General features: G+C 33.8%; 1 protein-coding gene across 2 annotated transcripts; it reads right to left on the reverse strand.

The window, feature by feature from the left end:
- Positions 1 to 3,362: 3,362 nt before the first annotated feature.
- LOC128177309 (hemicentin-2-like) lies at positions 3,363 to 12,465 on the reverse strand. 2 transcript variants are annotated; one of them, XM_052843977.1, is made up of 7 exons: positions 12,246 to 12,465; positions 10,158 to 10,232; positions 9,621 to 9,679; positions 7,976 to 8,207; positions 7,038 to 7,181; positions 6,617 to 6,751; positions 3,363 to 4,832 (listed from the first exon to the last, which is right to left on the reverse strand). In XM_052843977.1, exons 2-7 carry the CDS (start codon positions 10,222 to 10,224, stop codon positions 4,441 to 4,443), a joined length of 1,029 nt encoding a protein of 342 aa, XP_052699937.1. In that variant the 5' UTR covers positions 10,225 to 10,232; positions 12,246 to 12,465; the 3' UTR covers positions 3,363 to 4,440. The 2 variants fall into 2 exon arrangements, with proteins under 2 accessions (XP_052699937.1, XP_052699936.1); XM_052843976.1 differs by having other exon boundaries at positions 10,158 to 10,235.
- Between the last annotated feature and the right edge of the window lie 4,286 nt (positions 12,466 to 16,751).

Genomic DNA, 16,751 nt, shown 5'->3' on the forward strand with positions numbered 1-16,751 from the left:
TTTAAGCCTACATGAAAAATACTGTAGAGAAAACCCATAATTTGATGAGGTCTCTTCACCTGTTCAAAAAAGTTCATCTTTCTAATGCAACAAATGCAAATGATGTGTTTCGTTTAATCAAATGCGTATGATGTTTTGTAAGATATTTTTAATCCACACATAATGACACTTATATAAATGACATCTCCTCATCCGATTGTGGGTAAAATTTCCGGAAGCGGGCGATTTTGAATTTTTCTTTGGTGTGAAATGATTTGTAGATGAAAGACTCATATACGAAATGGACATCTATATGTATAATAGTTTATAAACGAAATAAATTGAACTTTAAGATATTTATTAAGTTTTCTCCTAACAGACACTTACAAATTCATTTCATAAGACCGACATAAATAAATTTAAACATGATACAAAAATCATTTCTTCTGATGTCAGTCCCAAAGCTGAATCATGCACGGATCCAGAAAATTTTCTTTGATCGAGGGGGGGGGGGGGTATTTGAGTTTGCCCGGGGGGGGGGGGGGTTCTGAGGCATATTTATGGAAATTTGAATTTTGCGGCGGCGGGGGGGGGGGGGGTCCACACCCCCTGGCTTCCCCGCATGTGAATGCATCGAAAAGAGGAGAAATCTTTTTTTTTTTTTTTTACGATTCTTGACTTGAAAGTGTTTGTGTTAGTTCCTTGAAGTCGAATTTTGGTTTATTCGGTATATTTTTTTTCTCTTTTCTTTGATTGTTTAAATGTTTTGGTTTTTTTAACGAATTTGCCTCTTTTTTCAACTTTTCATTAAGACAATGTTAAAAATTGGTAAAAAACAAAAACATCAACCAAACAAACAAAACACTTTACGGCACGGGACAAAAATTAAAAAACTATTCTCCTGAATAGGGATTTATATTTTTTCACCCCCCCCCCCCTCCCCCTTTCCAACCCCAACCTCAACCCGATGTCAGCAGGAGCGTCAGAAGGTATATTATATTGGGGCGGCGTATTTGATCGATAAAATTTGAGGGGGGGGGGGGGGAGTAATCGATTTTGACTTCATTAATTTAATCTATAAACAACCAAAGCATGACATAAAACGTGTATCAAGATAATGCTTATCGCATTTAATTTAAAGGTATATATGTGGCGTATTTGGAGTAAAAATTTTGACAGGAGTTTGAGTAAAAATATACATCGTGCTTCTAATGATTAGACGTTTCACAAACTCTAGGCCCGTAAAACATGTTCTTTCTTTGGTTGTTTGTCCATAAACTTTTCTACACGTCTGATGAATATTAAGGTAATCCGCAATTTGTAACGCCACTGCGCATGAGTGCGGGAAAACCTAGCATTGAAAATACGATGGAAGAACAGTTTGTTATAAATTGGAATCACGTTTTTCATGTCTTAAATTAGAGAATTCTTATATAAGATGATACCTGGAGCATTGTTATTCCGTTATTCATTAACTGATTAATGTAGAACGATATAAATTGCTAATTATGTGTATAATACAGATGAAACACGATTTTATCATCAACGACACGGTAAAAGGAGTGAGTACCCCCCTCACCTGAAGGATGCATGTACTGAGAGTGTTTATTTATTCTTTACTAAAAAATCCTCTACTTGTGGCTTATAACTTATAAAGTAGAGACATGGAACACATGGAGTCCGTACGATCCTGCATGACTAGCAAAACCCCTAAATCCTCATGATAAACTTAAGTTTAATTCGGCTTTAATATTCCTATTCCATCATTCTACATGGTCTCCGATGACAATCTTCCCTTTGTTCCTATCCTTGTCAGTCTGTCTCTTTTTTCGTTTTTTTCTTTTTTTTTACCAAATCTGTCAAACTTAACGGTATGTATCTATCTTTCTTGTTGTTGTGATAGACTGAGCTTGGTATCACGTGACCGACTTAAGGCGGGGTTGTCAAATACTGGATTTACTATTGACTCCACAATAATTATAATCAAAGTACTGAAGTACTGACGGGAGTTGATTTTATCGATTATCATTTATTTTAAAATCAACTTATCTTTCATGGCAATGAGTTTTTAGTCTGTATTTGAATTACGCACTTTTTTATAATATGGATTTTTATACTTTTCTGATAAGAATTTCGAGAAACCCCATATGAATCATGTTCTGTAATATTTAAAGATGGATTTTAAACTATGTATGAGTAATAGAAAAAATTGTATGGATCCAAGCACTATTGATATCGAACTCTCGTCTCGTTCAACCAGACGTTCGGCTGTCTCCGTTAATCTCCGACAAGCAAGAGAGCCTCTTTGCTTGTCGGAGATTTACAGAGACGGCCGAACGTTTGGTTGAACGAGATTACTAGTATATTAAACTCTGGCGTAGGAATAAATGAGACTACAAAAATATCTAACTTGTTCGTATTATATAAAATCTGACTATTTTCAAAGCGTTTATCGATAAGTTTTCTTGAAAAACTATGCTTCAGCATACATTACATCGAATTTTTCTATTATTTTCGAGAACTAAGTCTTGTCAGCGATGGTGATTTGTGCTAAGGTCCAAACACTGTTTCACTTCCGGTTTGGCAGAGTAACTGCATGGGATAGTTGATTAAAATCAACTCCCAAAAATTATTTATTTATTTCTATTTCTTTTTTACCCGAATGATATAAACTGCGTAATTTATTGTGAATATATATTTTTATATAACTTATTTAAATAAATAAATAAATCAAATATTTCTTAGCATGAAAAAAACCCGCCACATATACCTTTAATTTATTTTTTAAACAAAATAATACACATGTACATGAGCGAGCAACAATTTTGATTCAACTTATCAGTCTCTGTTGCAGATCAAAAACGTCCAAAAATGGATATCCATGAATCCCGCGCTGACACTTATTTGTTAACGCTTGCAAACAGATTCAAAGCAGTACATGTAGCCTACATTGTATGTGCATGTACATAATTATGTAGTATCTCGGTGAAATAGCAGGATCAGATCATTTTTAATCCTGGTGATCCTGGTAAAACGTTCGTAATTCTTTTTTATTATAAGATAGTATGTAAAAACAGAATTTTTTTTCTTTTTTCTTGAAAATGACCATATCATTCCTTAGGATTTTATTAGGATTTTATTCGATATTTGACATAAACCCTTCTTTAAACAGGCACGTAGCATCAGGGGGGCCAGCCCCCCCCCCCCCCCCACACTTTTTCTCGCCCCAAATTATTTTCTTAAACTTACATAGTAAAAATTGAATTATCATGGAGTTGCCCCCCCCCCCCCCTTTTTTGGGAGTATGTAAAAAATTGGAATAGAAATGAGAGAAATCGAAGTTATAGATCTACGCCAGCTACAACCCCCCCCCCCCCCCCGGATTAGGATTTTTTTTTTTTGCTTTTCTCAAGATTTTTGGGATGAGTCTGGCTCCCCCACTTTCAAAATCGATGCTACGTGCCTGTTATATACATGCAAAAATAGTGAATAGAATATCTAATGGCAATGATTGTCAAAGGCATGGATTAACTTCGACTCAAAACTGCTGGAGTTAATTTTTTCTTGACTTCTATGAATTATAAGCTAAATATGCTAAAATATATCGATAGAAATATCAAACTATTGATAAAGATATTTTTTTAAAAACAACATGAATGCATCGTAATACACAAACTATCATGAAGTTTAGTATGCGCTGAAAATAAGGAGGCTAAAGTAGAACCATTTTAACAAGAGCTAGGACTTAAGGTAGTTGTGTCAAACAGCAAAATGACGTATGCCTGTCTATTTCATTGTTGGCCACGGCTCTCTGAAATCAACAAGATTTGTCTGGCTTTTGAGCTAAGACTACGCAATCGGTGCATATTTCGCTTGAAACCGCGTCATTTTAAACTTGTTTTCACGCAAGAATTAGATAGTTTCGTCCTACTGAAAGTCCAAGGTCTTGTTAAAATGGTTCTAACAGTACTCTAAAATAATTGACTTATTACAATTGTTCATTTTCTTCTTGAAAACCTTCCGCCACAAAATATAGTCTCTTACTAAACTAAAATTTTCTTTTAACAATTTTATTCAATATGGCTTATTCATATATTCATGTTCAGATAGAATGATAATATATGATGCAATTTTTTAGATAAGACGTGACATAAAATAGATACCCAAAAAGCTAGAGGGGAACGAACTTCTTTAAATGTAAAAAAAAAAAAAATTAAAAATTCCCATTGTATTAGTTCAATTCAGTCTTGAAATTTGAAATGGGGGAGGATTTTCTATACTTTAAAGCTATATACTTAGTGTTTAAGTTTCTAAGCAGTACACATTCTTCTCTTTAGCGCATATACGCACTAATAGACTGTCGTGGTGGGATGATGGCGTACTTTTCATATTTTATGCTATCCGTTTATTTTTAATTTTTATTTTATTCGAAGAATCCAAGTGTAAAATGTTTCACATGCATTAAGGCAGCTTCTCAATTTTGATACTTTTTTGCGTACTCGGAAATTGCTGTCCCTCCGTTTCACATACATACTCCGAGAAAGTTTCCTCTTTATCTGTTCTAAAGATAACATCAAAAATTGTCACTTTTTTGTTTGGAATGACCTGGAATTTAAAAGTATAAACAGTTTTTCTCCTGTCGTGTTCTGAAATACCGACTCCCGGTATGTATGAGGCTATTTTGCGTAATTGGGAGTTCTTTAGGTTCCTAATTTTCCAGTTAATTGTTACTTCCGGATACATCATGACATCACATCTTAAAATCACTTCCATGCCCAACTTCCTGTTCAGTATGGCTGAGGTCACATCCCTACGTGGAGATTTTGCGTCGTATAGCAATATTTGAGCTGGAACTGCAAAAGTAAAAATTGTCGTTTTAATATAAAAGACAACTGCTTCAAAAATGACTGTTTATTGCAATTTAAGAAGCTGGGCGGTAGACAGTATAGATACATGTCATCATCACTGAACTTACCTGATTTCCTTTACATAATTAATATATTGTAAAATTAACTTATCATCCATAGTTAAATATCAATGAATATCGTGTACTTAAAAATCTAAACTCTTATTTTTAAATACAGTCATATAAAAACTGTAAATGATCAGACTATAAACAAGAGGCCCTGGGCCACATCGCTCACCAGAGGAACAATAGGCATGATAAAATCAGCCTTATAGATTCATAATACAAACTATCAAGACCATGTAGAATAATACATGTACATGTCGGTCCTGTATAGATAAATTCCAACAACCCCCCTCCCCCTGGATATTCGTATGTTGATAATCAAGTCTCTTTGGTAACAGGATGATTTCGTATAGTCATATCACATGTTGAGCATTGCAGTTCTTGTAATTGTTTATATATGGGATATCATCCTACATAAAACTCTAAACCCCCTGTGAGGCTCAATAATCGTCCAGGATCCAAAGTCTTAACTAGTTCAAAGAATCAGCAATATGTCAAAATGCTTGTATAAGTAAAACCATATAGCATATATTATAACATTTCGGTTTTTGTAAATAATTAAAATGTTTCGCTTTGTAAAACTTGATCCCCGATGTGGCCCCACCCTTCTCCTGAAGATTTTGATTTGAACAAATTTGAATCCACATTATCTGTTGTTGCTTTCACTAAATTGTTTTTTTAGAAGACGATTTTTAAAGAGTGTCTCTATATATTCCTGTGTACATTTTTGTCCCCCATGCTCCTTCCTCCACTTTGTGGGCCTACCCTACCCAAAGGGGTCATAATTTTCAAAAAATTGACTCTTTCTGAGGATGCTTTCACACAAGTTTCATTTTTTTTATGGCTGATTAGTTTCTGAGAAGAGAATTTTTAAAGATTCATCTTTATATTCCTATGTAAAACTTCGACCTCCCCCCCCCCATTGTGACCCCACCCTACCCCCAGGGATCATGATTTTTACAACTTTGAATGTACACTACCTGAGGATGCTTCAATCTAAGTGTTAGCTTTTCTGACTGATTAGTTTTTAAAGATTTACCCTACATATTCCTATGTTAAAGTAAAAAAATTATTGGCAGACAGACAGGCGGACGACAGACAAATTGTAATCAGAAAAGCTCACTTGAGCTTTCAGCTCAGGTGAGCTAAGACCGTATTCTATAAATAGATATCAAAATTTTATACAGGGGCCCAGTCACACAGTTGTATAAATTCTAAATATTGCATACATTGATTCACTTAAGTGTAAGACGCAAATAACCAAGGCACAATACATGTATATTAGTTGCTATGGGTATCAGTTGTCATGGTAACAGAGGGCTAAGAGAGAAAAGTTGCAAATCTCATCTTCTTTGAAGCCATATTACAGGAGAGTTATACTCACAAAGATTAAAAGATAAAAATGGACCTTTGTTATATTACCATTTTTTGAATAACACAAAAAACACACCTCATAGCAACAACAACACAAATACATTGCTTTTTCATTGAATACAGTATTTACTAATCTTAGTCTATCAGACTATATAATTGTGAAGCCAATCGACGACCGAATGCATGGCCACCGACTTATCTAAATGATTCGGAGTTATGATGGTAAATATCAGTTGATGACTTGATATTTTCATAAAATAGATTTTTAACGTGTTGCAAGCGTGTCCTTACATTGTACGTCCAAGTCAAAAGTCATATTCAAAAGGGGTTTCGTTGAGAGTCTGTTTTCGGCGATGCATACATATTTTGTCCCGCAAGCCCGTGTGATGTTACGTATCTGAAGTATATGTCCCTCTATGTGTATTGCTGTAAAAATACAATGAATAATTACTTTCGGCGAATGACTCCAACTTCAATGCCTTTAATACCATTGTGCATGCGCGGATCTAGAGGGATGGGGGTCAGGGGGTCTAGACCCCCCCCCCCCCCCGCAAAATTCAAATTTCTTTGAATTCCCATCATAGAATAACCCCAAAAAATATCCCTCAGACACCCCTGGCAAGCTCAAATAAACGCCCCCCCCCCCCCCCCCCCCCTCCAAAAAAAAATTCTGGATCCGCGCATGCTTTGCGACATGTAAAACAATAAATACATCGTATTTGTCCGTCTTCCATCGCAAACCAGCTAATGGAAGGTGGCGGGGACCCTGTGACGTCACATCTCAGCTCTGCTGTGTTTCCTTCAATCACCGGTACTGTATTCAGCCAGGGGATGTTTGGTGACAACTTCGGTGGACCTGTATATCAAAAAAGTTGATCAATAGAATAATAAGTGTTTAACGTCCTTCCAAGACAATTTCAATTTGGTAGATTGTATTAATGTAGGATACATGTACCAGAGCCTGCATGCTGAATGTATGCTTAAGTTTACCGAATGTATGGAGATTTCGTTTATACGCGCTCGTTGTCAATGAGATCACTAAAGACTAAAAATCGAAGTTGCGAACATTCCAGATCAAAAGCCAAAAACTCCTGTTAACAAGGTACAAGCCTTATTCCATATCATCTTTAGGATTTTTTTTTTTTTAAATAGCTCCTGTTTTAATATTGATTTTAAAAATTATTGCCTTTTTTTACGTCAGAACTGTTTATTACATTTTTCTATGTAAAACTAGAGCACGTGCTTTTTTTTATTGACATCCAGGATATCATGGTATAAATAAATATGACGACTCTGATTTTCATAGAAGCTTAATCAATTTAACAAAATGTTTTCTTGATTTTGTTTTCCGATATAGATACCGGTATTTAAAACTTCTGTATACAGTATATACTAGCATTCTTGATAATATTTGTCCCCTCCCCCTTCCCCAAAAGAATTTTTTTTTTTTACAATTCTAGCCTCTATTTTCTTCAGAATGATTCATTTCGGGAAAATGACCCCACCCCTCATATTGTGGTAACATAAACTGATTATCGTATGAATTAATCTGCAACATCGCCATACTAGCTCTAGCTAGCAAACTCTAATATGATTCAAGAAAAATACCATTATTAGTTTGTGTTGGCGAAAATCAGACACTATGCTTACCGTTGACAACAAGTGTATAGTTCTTGAGAGTGACGACCCCGGTGCGAACAATTTCCTGGCATAAATAAGTCCCTGTATGCCTCTTCATGACCGTTTTCAAAACAAGATCCCAGGAACGATACCTTGATTCCAAGAAATAGTACTTGTCGCTGGAGAAATTCGCTTGATTGGTGAACAATATTGTTTCAGTTTTCTGTGGCGGTACTAGTTTCCACATGTACTGTAGAGACGTCTTCATGCAAAAAAGTAGCAAAATTCACATATGATGCAATTCATATCATCAAAAGGTTTTATAGTGACTTTGATAATAGGTTTAGACAGTGCCCAAATCAATGAAATTTCAACGCGTTGGATTGAGGGTGAGAACTTGGTAAGTTGTTATAACTTGTGATCAAACCACTGTATATAATGTAACATACATGTATGTTCAAACCACGTCTCTTAGATCCATTTTAAAGAGCTTGGACTTTTGGTAGTAGGTGACTTTGATTTGATGAAGACTGGGTCTACTCATGGTAAACTTTCAGTCTTTGGCTAATCGATATGATTACTTTGAACGCAACGGCATTTGTCCGACTTCATGTATATTCAGGTACGTAGAACGCTTACTTTTATCATAATTTCATTTTTAGTTTAAATCTGTTCGAAAAATCAAAGCAAGGTTTTAAAATCTCGCTTATTTGAGACTTAAAGTAGTAACATCACACCAAAAATCCAAACTCTTGTTAAAACGACTCTTATAATGGTACATGTGTCATCATATATTTTTCACACAAATAATCATGAAAAGAATCTCAGAGTGCTTTCTTTGTATTTTTGTATATATATTTTTGGAGGAAGTGGTCATTGCCTGATTATATAAGTACAAAGACGAATAGGACCACACCAAATATTATTTTTATCTCGTAATAACGAAAAAAAGATCTCGTTATTACGAGTTAATTATCTGGTTCTTACGAAATTACATAATTATATTAATTATATAAAAATAATTTTCAGCAATTGTAGGATTAAATATTTGAAAAGAATGAAGCAAACCCCGCTTTCGCCTTATACCTTATACCTTATTCGAATTTATTGTATTGTATGGTACAAAATCGTTACGTTGTTGTGTTATCACAGGCAAAGACACTAAAAATGTAAATATTATACGTTGAAAAGTAAAATTACATGAAGATCTTTCATGCACTTATTTATATAAGATAAAATGTCAAATCCGATCATTTCATGTAGAAATCAACGAATAATAATCGTTGTTATTAAAAAAAATCAAAATTAAATTAAGTTCTGGAAATAGACTGAAAGGCTGAACCAATGGACTTGGAGGTCTGGATCTGATGAACGAGGAACATTTATCATCTATGCATTTTTTTTCACAATAAAAAAATCATATAATAGTTACTTGGTATTTTATTATAACAATAATAAGATAATAAACTCGTTATTACGATATCTTTTTTCGCAATAACGAGATAATTAACTCGTTATTACGAGATAAACATATTTTTAAAGTTGCCCTATTCGTCTTTCGTAAATGACTCACTGACGTGGGTATTTTTATTTTACATTACTACAATGTTCAATACTTCTAGTCCATATTAATCACTAAAGAGTAACTGTGTTCGAATGAAAGGTTTCGTTTTACCTGACTAGGATGGCAGTAGAACGTTACCCTGGACATTGGGTCTCTGTAAATGGTTTCCTCTAAAAAAAAAAAGTAAATGGACGAACAATCAAAGGAATTGGGCTATCGAAATACTTAGGCAATTGCATTGATTCTGTAAGTGTGGGGAGGAGTGTAGCATTAACTTAAATATTTTGACACTGTCCAAAAAGATTCCTAATCGGAAATTGGGGTTGCAGCAGTAGATTTGCATCTTTAAAATGATTGATATCATCACTTCCAATGCCCTTTTTTTAAATAAATGTCACTACAAACCCCAGTTTGCCTAAAAAATAATACATACATACCGGTTTTAATGTAGAAGAAAGTAGAAGAAAGGTTGGATAAATGGACAAGTATGAAGAGAAGCCACCACCCCCAACCGTTTTAAGTGACGGGATTTAATATTTAAATTGCTTGCCATTGAGATGAAGACACGTGAGTGGTCAGGATTATGTTGTGGATTATAGGGTAAAATTGTATGTTCTTAAGGTTATGTGCAATGGCGTCAATACGTACCAAAGTATGCTATCCCAATACATCGTGTCCACACAAACACAATCAACGTCCAGTCCGTACAGCGCATGCTCCTTTCTGCTATCAGGGATGGGGTAATTGAAAAAAGTATTTGTAATTGAATGTAATTAATTACATTTTTCAAAGTAATTGATAGTAATTTGTAATTGAGTCTGTCTTTAATTACAAGTAATTGAATGTATTTAAATACATTCCAAAAATATTGTGTATTTTCAATTACTTTTCAATTACATCTCAATTACTTTTTTTCCAAGTTTGAAATATAAAATAGGTGTCTTATAATGATATTAAAAAGATTTTATACATGTTTGGCATGGACTTTTGTTTATACAATAATTAAATGTCCCATAATTTTTCATATGTTTATACAGCATAACACACTGCCCATGGCAATAGGTAAAGATCTAATTTTGTGGAGGTGTGAACTCCTCTAATACCCAAGAACCCCCATTGATTTTAGACTCAAGGGAGTCAAAATATCTCTTTCTTGTGAATTAAAGCAATTATTATTTGTATACTGATATGCTGTACTGCCGGAAGTTGTACTTTCTGAATAAACATAGTTTTAATATGTGAATAAAAATTAATTCACTCAAGAGAAAATATTATTCAGAACCAAAAATGAACTCAATGGTACTGAATGAATTTAATGTTAAAGAAAATTTTTCTAGAAATTTCTAAGAAATCTGATCTGAACTGAACTGTACAACCTTTAAAAACATAACCGTACATAAAGCTCTGTATATCTTAATTAATGCTGTTAATATATGTATATGTTCTCAAGATTTGAAAAAATAAAACTAAAGTATTTGAAATGTAATTAATTACATCTATCAAAGTAATTGAGAGTAATTAATTACATTTTAAAAAATCAATGTAATTGTAATTGCAAGTAATTGATAGAATTGTCAATGTATTTGAAAGTAATTAATTACTTTTCAAAGTAATTGACCCGAACTCTGTCTGCTATACATTGAAATATTGAGGCTTTTTGCTCATAACTATATATATAAACACACTACATTTCCTTGGAGAAGAAAATAGATATCTATCTCTGTTATATATATATATATATATATATATATATATATATATATATATATATATATATATATATATATATATATATATATATATATAAGCACAAAAATAAGTCCAATGCTCAAACAACTTTTATCTATAGCGGTTTCGCCCTACCGGGCTTTTCAGTAGATTTAAAAACAAAGTAAAAACAAAGTAATATATATATATATATATATATATATATATATATATATATATATATATATATATATATATCCTCTTTCTTGGTATCAGGGATGAATAAACACAAAGAATAAGTCCAATACTCTTTATGTTTTCTCATGCTGCACAACCTCACCGCAGCTCTGTTTTTGCTGTCTGATAAAATGAACTCAACACTTGTGCATGATGAAATATGTCATTTATCAAAAATGACGAAAGTAAAGAAAAATATAAACAATTGAAGAGCCCGGTAGGGCGAAAGCGCTATAGATAAAAGTTATTTGAGCATTTGACTTATTCTTTGTGTTTATATATATATATATATATATATATATATATATATATATATATATATATATATGTGTGTGTGTGTGTGTGTGTGTGTGTGTGTGTGTGTGTGTGTGTGTGAGTGTGTGTGTGTGTGTCCTAGACGAAGAAGAAATCTGACTAAAATTAAAACCTCAATGCTCCCAATTAACCATGAGTAGTATCGACATATTCTTGATATGGAACCACCCCCCCCCCCCCCCCCCCAAGACAAAGACCAGGCTTTTCTATCTTACATATGAGATCAAGCGACCCATGCAGGAAAACACTGTAAATGCTCCCGATTAACCTCGAGTAGTAGCGACATAATCTATATGTAAACCCCCATCCTCCCCATGATTAAGATATAAAATCAAGCCACTGAAGCTAATCATACAGGAAAAAACAATATAAAGGTAAACGTGTATTAAAAAACATTTTTCTAATAGATCATTTTTTTACCTTGTTATACTGAAAGGGAGAATTTACACCAAATGATTACAGAAGTATTTTACTTACTTGTTCAGGGCTTAATCACCCAAAATTTATCGTAAAACTTAAATTTCTCCTCAGATATTCAAATAATTCGCTTCCTGTTGAAGAATGCGACCTCTAGTGTAACAACAAATGGAGAACGGAAAGCAGTACTTTGGGATCGGATATATACATGTATAAGCATGGCGGTTTGTATATGGGACTGGTTCATAGTCTCAATGACAAATTTGTTTCACCAACCTTTTTTCAAGGTCTGACGTATGCCATTCTTTTTTAAAAAAAATTTTTTAAGTATATCCATTACATAAACGAATAGATGTTTCCTCATTAACACTTTTCCAAATGATATTAGTTGAACATGGAAGAATAATATACTGGTATATACGAGGGTCATTCAAACAGTTTTGTCCTTGGTGCAATAAAAAAGGACATGAAAATAATTTGCATTCCTTTATTCCATTTCTTCAAAGTACTCATCTTTAACACGTATGTACTTATTCAGACAAGAAATACACTCTTGAAATACTTTTCTATATTCCTCTCTAGGCAGACCCTTCACAAACTGATTAAATGCGGACTTAAGTTAAATATAATCAAAGTTCTAGAGCTCTCCAGCTAAATGTCTTTTAGGTTTTGGGAAGAGACAAATGTGACATGGGAAAGATCTGGAGAGTAAGAAGGATGAGGGATTTCAAAACCTCTTTACTGAGAAACTCTGGGACTAATTTTGACTTGTTGGCTTGAGCGTTATCGTGCAAAAATAAGAGACCCTTCATACAAGGTTCTGGAAATTTGTTATGCAAATTTATGCAAAATTTTGAATTTATACATCTTTTTTTGGAATATAGAAAATTGCAACAGAACACCCTCACTGTTTAGGAAAATGGCAAAGAAAAAAAGTATTTTCATGTGCTCTGACCCCGTTTGACAATAACTGAACGCTTTCCATATACATTTTGTCATCCATACTTCATTATCAAACTATCTTTGCAGCGGTAAATAACGCACCCACGTTTCATCTCCTGTTACTATGTCTGAAATAAGTCGATTTTTGTTCTTTTTGAATAGTTTATTTATTTTTTCGCACATGAAACATGGTCAGCTTTCTGTTCCTCATTCAGTAAATGAGGTATATACATCTCGCTGAGATCTTCCTGTATCCGAGGTCTTTTGTTAGCATTTTATGAACAGTGCCTATTGTTATTCCTACTATTCGAGCTAAGTCCTTCACAACGTATCCCCCCTCTCTCTCTCTCTCTTCTTAATCTTTGATTTTCAGCAAATCTTTTGTATTTGTAGCCGTGTTTGGTTTTCCTGATCGTACGTCATCTTTAACACGCTTTCTTCCATCTTTGAATTTTGTTAACCACATAGAAACAGCTCTATATGACGGGTTGGAAGTCTCCATAATTACTTTGTACTTCTTCAAAGGTTTCTTTTCCTTTCCTTAGGTTTTTTTTAAGTTTAGCAAAAGCTCATAATCAGAGTGACTATGCGAGAAAAAATATCTCTTAATATCGCAGCTATCAACTGGCCTCACCTACTAGTATCTTCTTTGTGACAACTAGCACACACGGCACTAAAACTCACAACATGACGGGTCAGCCTACTCTGGACAATGATTTCTGAGGTTATAGGATTAAAAGCCAGCCAACGTATGCATAAAAATATCTCTTGATAGTACAGGAAGTAACCTATGGAAAAGTAATCCCTCTTAAGTATTAGTATTGCTCAATGAAGGCGGGCCATAGTAGTATGAATCTCCCACACACATAATCTATCAATGCCTCTTCGGTCAACGTACATGGGCATTTTTCTACAAGTGTGGTCTGAGACAGCATCAATACACCTAACATGTATAGATATATGTTCTGATTATAGATAACAAAAAAAAAATATTAAAATATTTTTCATTTATTTAACCAGTGTTTCAATTCAATAAAGATGATTATGATCTGCATTATTTATTTAGAATAACCAACAAATACCCAGTAATAAACGAGTAATTTAGCATACAGCTCAATGAACAAGTGACGTATATATGAGCAGTACTCGTTTATAAGCATTTATTTGATTGGTCATATACAGTAAAGTTGAGAAGAATCCGTCTTTTAATTCCGTATCAGACAGTTATAGTATAACAAATACAGAAAATACCATTGAAGCAAAAACAGCCAGGTTTAATATCTCTTAATAGAAAATTGCGTGTATACATACTTCAAAGTACAATAAAGTATAACAAGCTTATCTTTTAGAAAGATTGGTGAGCTAGCGCTGTAGCCACCATAAAACATAGAAGCAGATTTCTAAAACATTGGTTTAAATTTCTGAATCGATTAATTATTAATTATCAATAGGAGGGCACAGTGGTGTATTGGAATTGTGCTGGAGTGGGGTCTCAATTGAGAATTGTGAATCTAGAGTGGGCTTCACATCGGCAAAGGCATAGCTCATTGACTGTGCCTTTTATGTACAATGTATCTACTGTAATTTCTATTTCGAAGAACCATTGGTACTGCCCTGCAGCAATCGTATCTTCTCGGGCCTTTCCGCCAAGTTCGGAAAACACATCATGTGAAAATAATGAAACGAAATTCAAATGGTACAGTTTATCTACAGTAGTACAGTAATCCCAGAATCCCCTACTATGAAGTCGAGAATGCGTATTCAAGTGAAAAGGACTAACGTAGTTGCTAGCGCTCGAGAGCGCTAGCAATAAAATAAAAGGGAAATGACAGTAAACTAGTTAACAACAAGTTATTTTAGAGGAAGGGGAACCAATAAAACTACGAGAAAATAAATAGATTCATTTTACATAGTCAGTTTCAACTTTCCTACAATTAAGGAATGAATTAAATCCACCGAATTGAACAATTGTAAACTGAGTTTGAACAGTTTATGCTTTGTAAACCAGTATGACGCAGCTTTTGAATTTATATATTTTTATTTTGTTCAATTTTTTTTGTAAATTAGTAACAAAATAAAAATAATTTATGATTCCAAATAACACGTGAAATCACGGTGTCATTGACTCCCAGTGGGAGATATGGGGGGAGCCTATTCATTTGTAAAATAGGTTGCTCAGCCAATCAAATACTATTAGCCCATTAAAACAGAAATTGAATTCTTACATCAAATGATCAATAAAATCATTTTTTCTAACAAAGGAACCACAGACCAAAAAAAAAAAGGTAATGTAATCTTCACAATATTTATCATATACATTATCCCATATATATAAAAGGATATTTTACAAGCAGAAGATTTTAAAGTTGGACAGAGCAAACACAGTTAACAGCATTGACAATGTACGGGAAAATAAGAAAAACTAAGTGGGTATAACCTGTATGGAAATTAGTTCCATCTTGACATCATTTAGAACATTCTGCGAGATGATCATTAAAAAAATGGGTAAGAAGAAGTAACATCCTTATGACACAGCAAATCTATGTTAATGGTATCATCAAGAGACTAGCAAATGGAAAACGAGAGCATACAAAAAGCCAGATTAAAGAAATCAAAGCATATGGATAAATGTAAACATCAACAAACTTAATCAGAAAGAAGTGAAGAAAGCACATGACGTGTACTTGGACGAGATTATCAGTGGGGATATTATAAACAACCCTAAAAGATTATGGACATACTTGAAGAACAGAAAGCAAGACGGAACAGGGGGAACGCCATTAAAGATTCTTCAAAGAGACACAGAGATCATGACTGAACTACTAAATAACGTATTTAACTCAGCATATATCCGGTAGAACCTCTCGTACAGAACATGTGAGGCTACAAACCAATGGCTAAAGACCAAACCTGCAACGCGATTGTTAGACGGTAGTATCTCTGGATTTGTTTGTGTGTCTGGAGGAAATATCAATCATTTGATGAACAATTTTCGTTAATTTTCTAAAAAATATTTTACAAAAATACGAAAAAAACATCAAAATAATTCTTAAGAAATACCTATAATATCACTATCATCATTTTAATATTTGATAAGTTTGTGTTGTGGTCTTCTATTGAAAACTGAAATAAGCTGTGGTGTATAGAGCCACCTTAACAGTCAATACTTTGATTCCATCAAAATAGCACAGAGAAGGGTCGATTTGCAGTCAACAACTTCAATGGCTACCCCCTTGAGACAATCATTGCCATCTTAGAAAAACAACACTGGGATACCCTGCAATCAAGAAAACCCAAGGCAAGACTCACCATGAAATACAAATTTCTTCACTTCGCCAGTATGTTACTGCAGGGTATACAAGGACCAGGGGATCTCACCTCCTGAGGGTAAGATGTACATTTATCTAAATACAAGGAGGGGGGGGACAAGTATACCTTTAACTTGAATTTCAGTGTTTATTTCTTTTTTTTAATTCAAATTACATGGTCCCATAATTTGAGGGGGGGGGGGGGGCAACTTCATGTTTATTCAAAAAAATTGGGGCCCCCCGATGCTACGTGCCTAATGTAAACATAACTAAGCACCAGGGGTATAATTTGCATCAAGGTAAAAGTAATTAAATT

Source organism: Crassostrea angulata, chromosome 3, assembly GCF_025612915.1.
Source record: "Crassostrea angulata isolate pt1a10 chromosome 3, ASM2561291v2, whole genome shotgun sequence".
In the NCBI taxonomy this organism is placed as follows: domain Eukaryota; kingdom Metazoa; phylum Mollusca; class Bivalvia; order Ostreida; family Ostreidae; genus Magallana; species Magallana angulata.

Coding starts and splice junctions, on each gene's coding strand:
- LOC128177309 (XM_052843977.1), bottom strand. CDS start 10,224: ATGCGCTGTACGGACTGGACGTTGATTGTGTTTGTGTGGACACGATGT. Junction 9,680..10,157: donor TATTGGGATAGCATACTTTG/GTACGTATTGAC, acceptor TTTTTTTTTTAG/AGGAAACCATTTACAGAGAC. Junction 6,752..7,037: donor GGAAGACGGACAAATACGAT/GTATTTATTGTT, acceptor GTATTTTTACAG/CAATACACATAGAGGGACAT.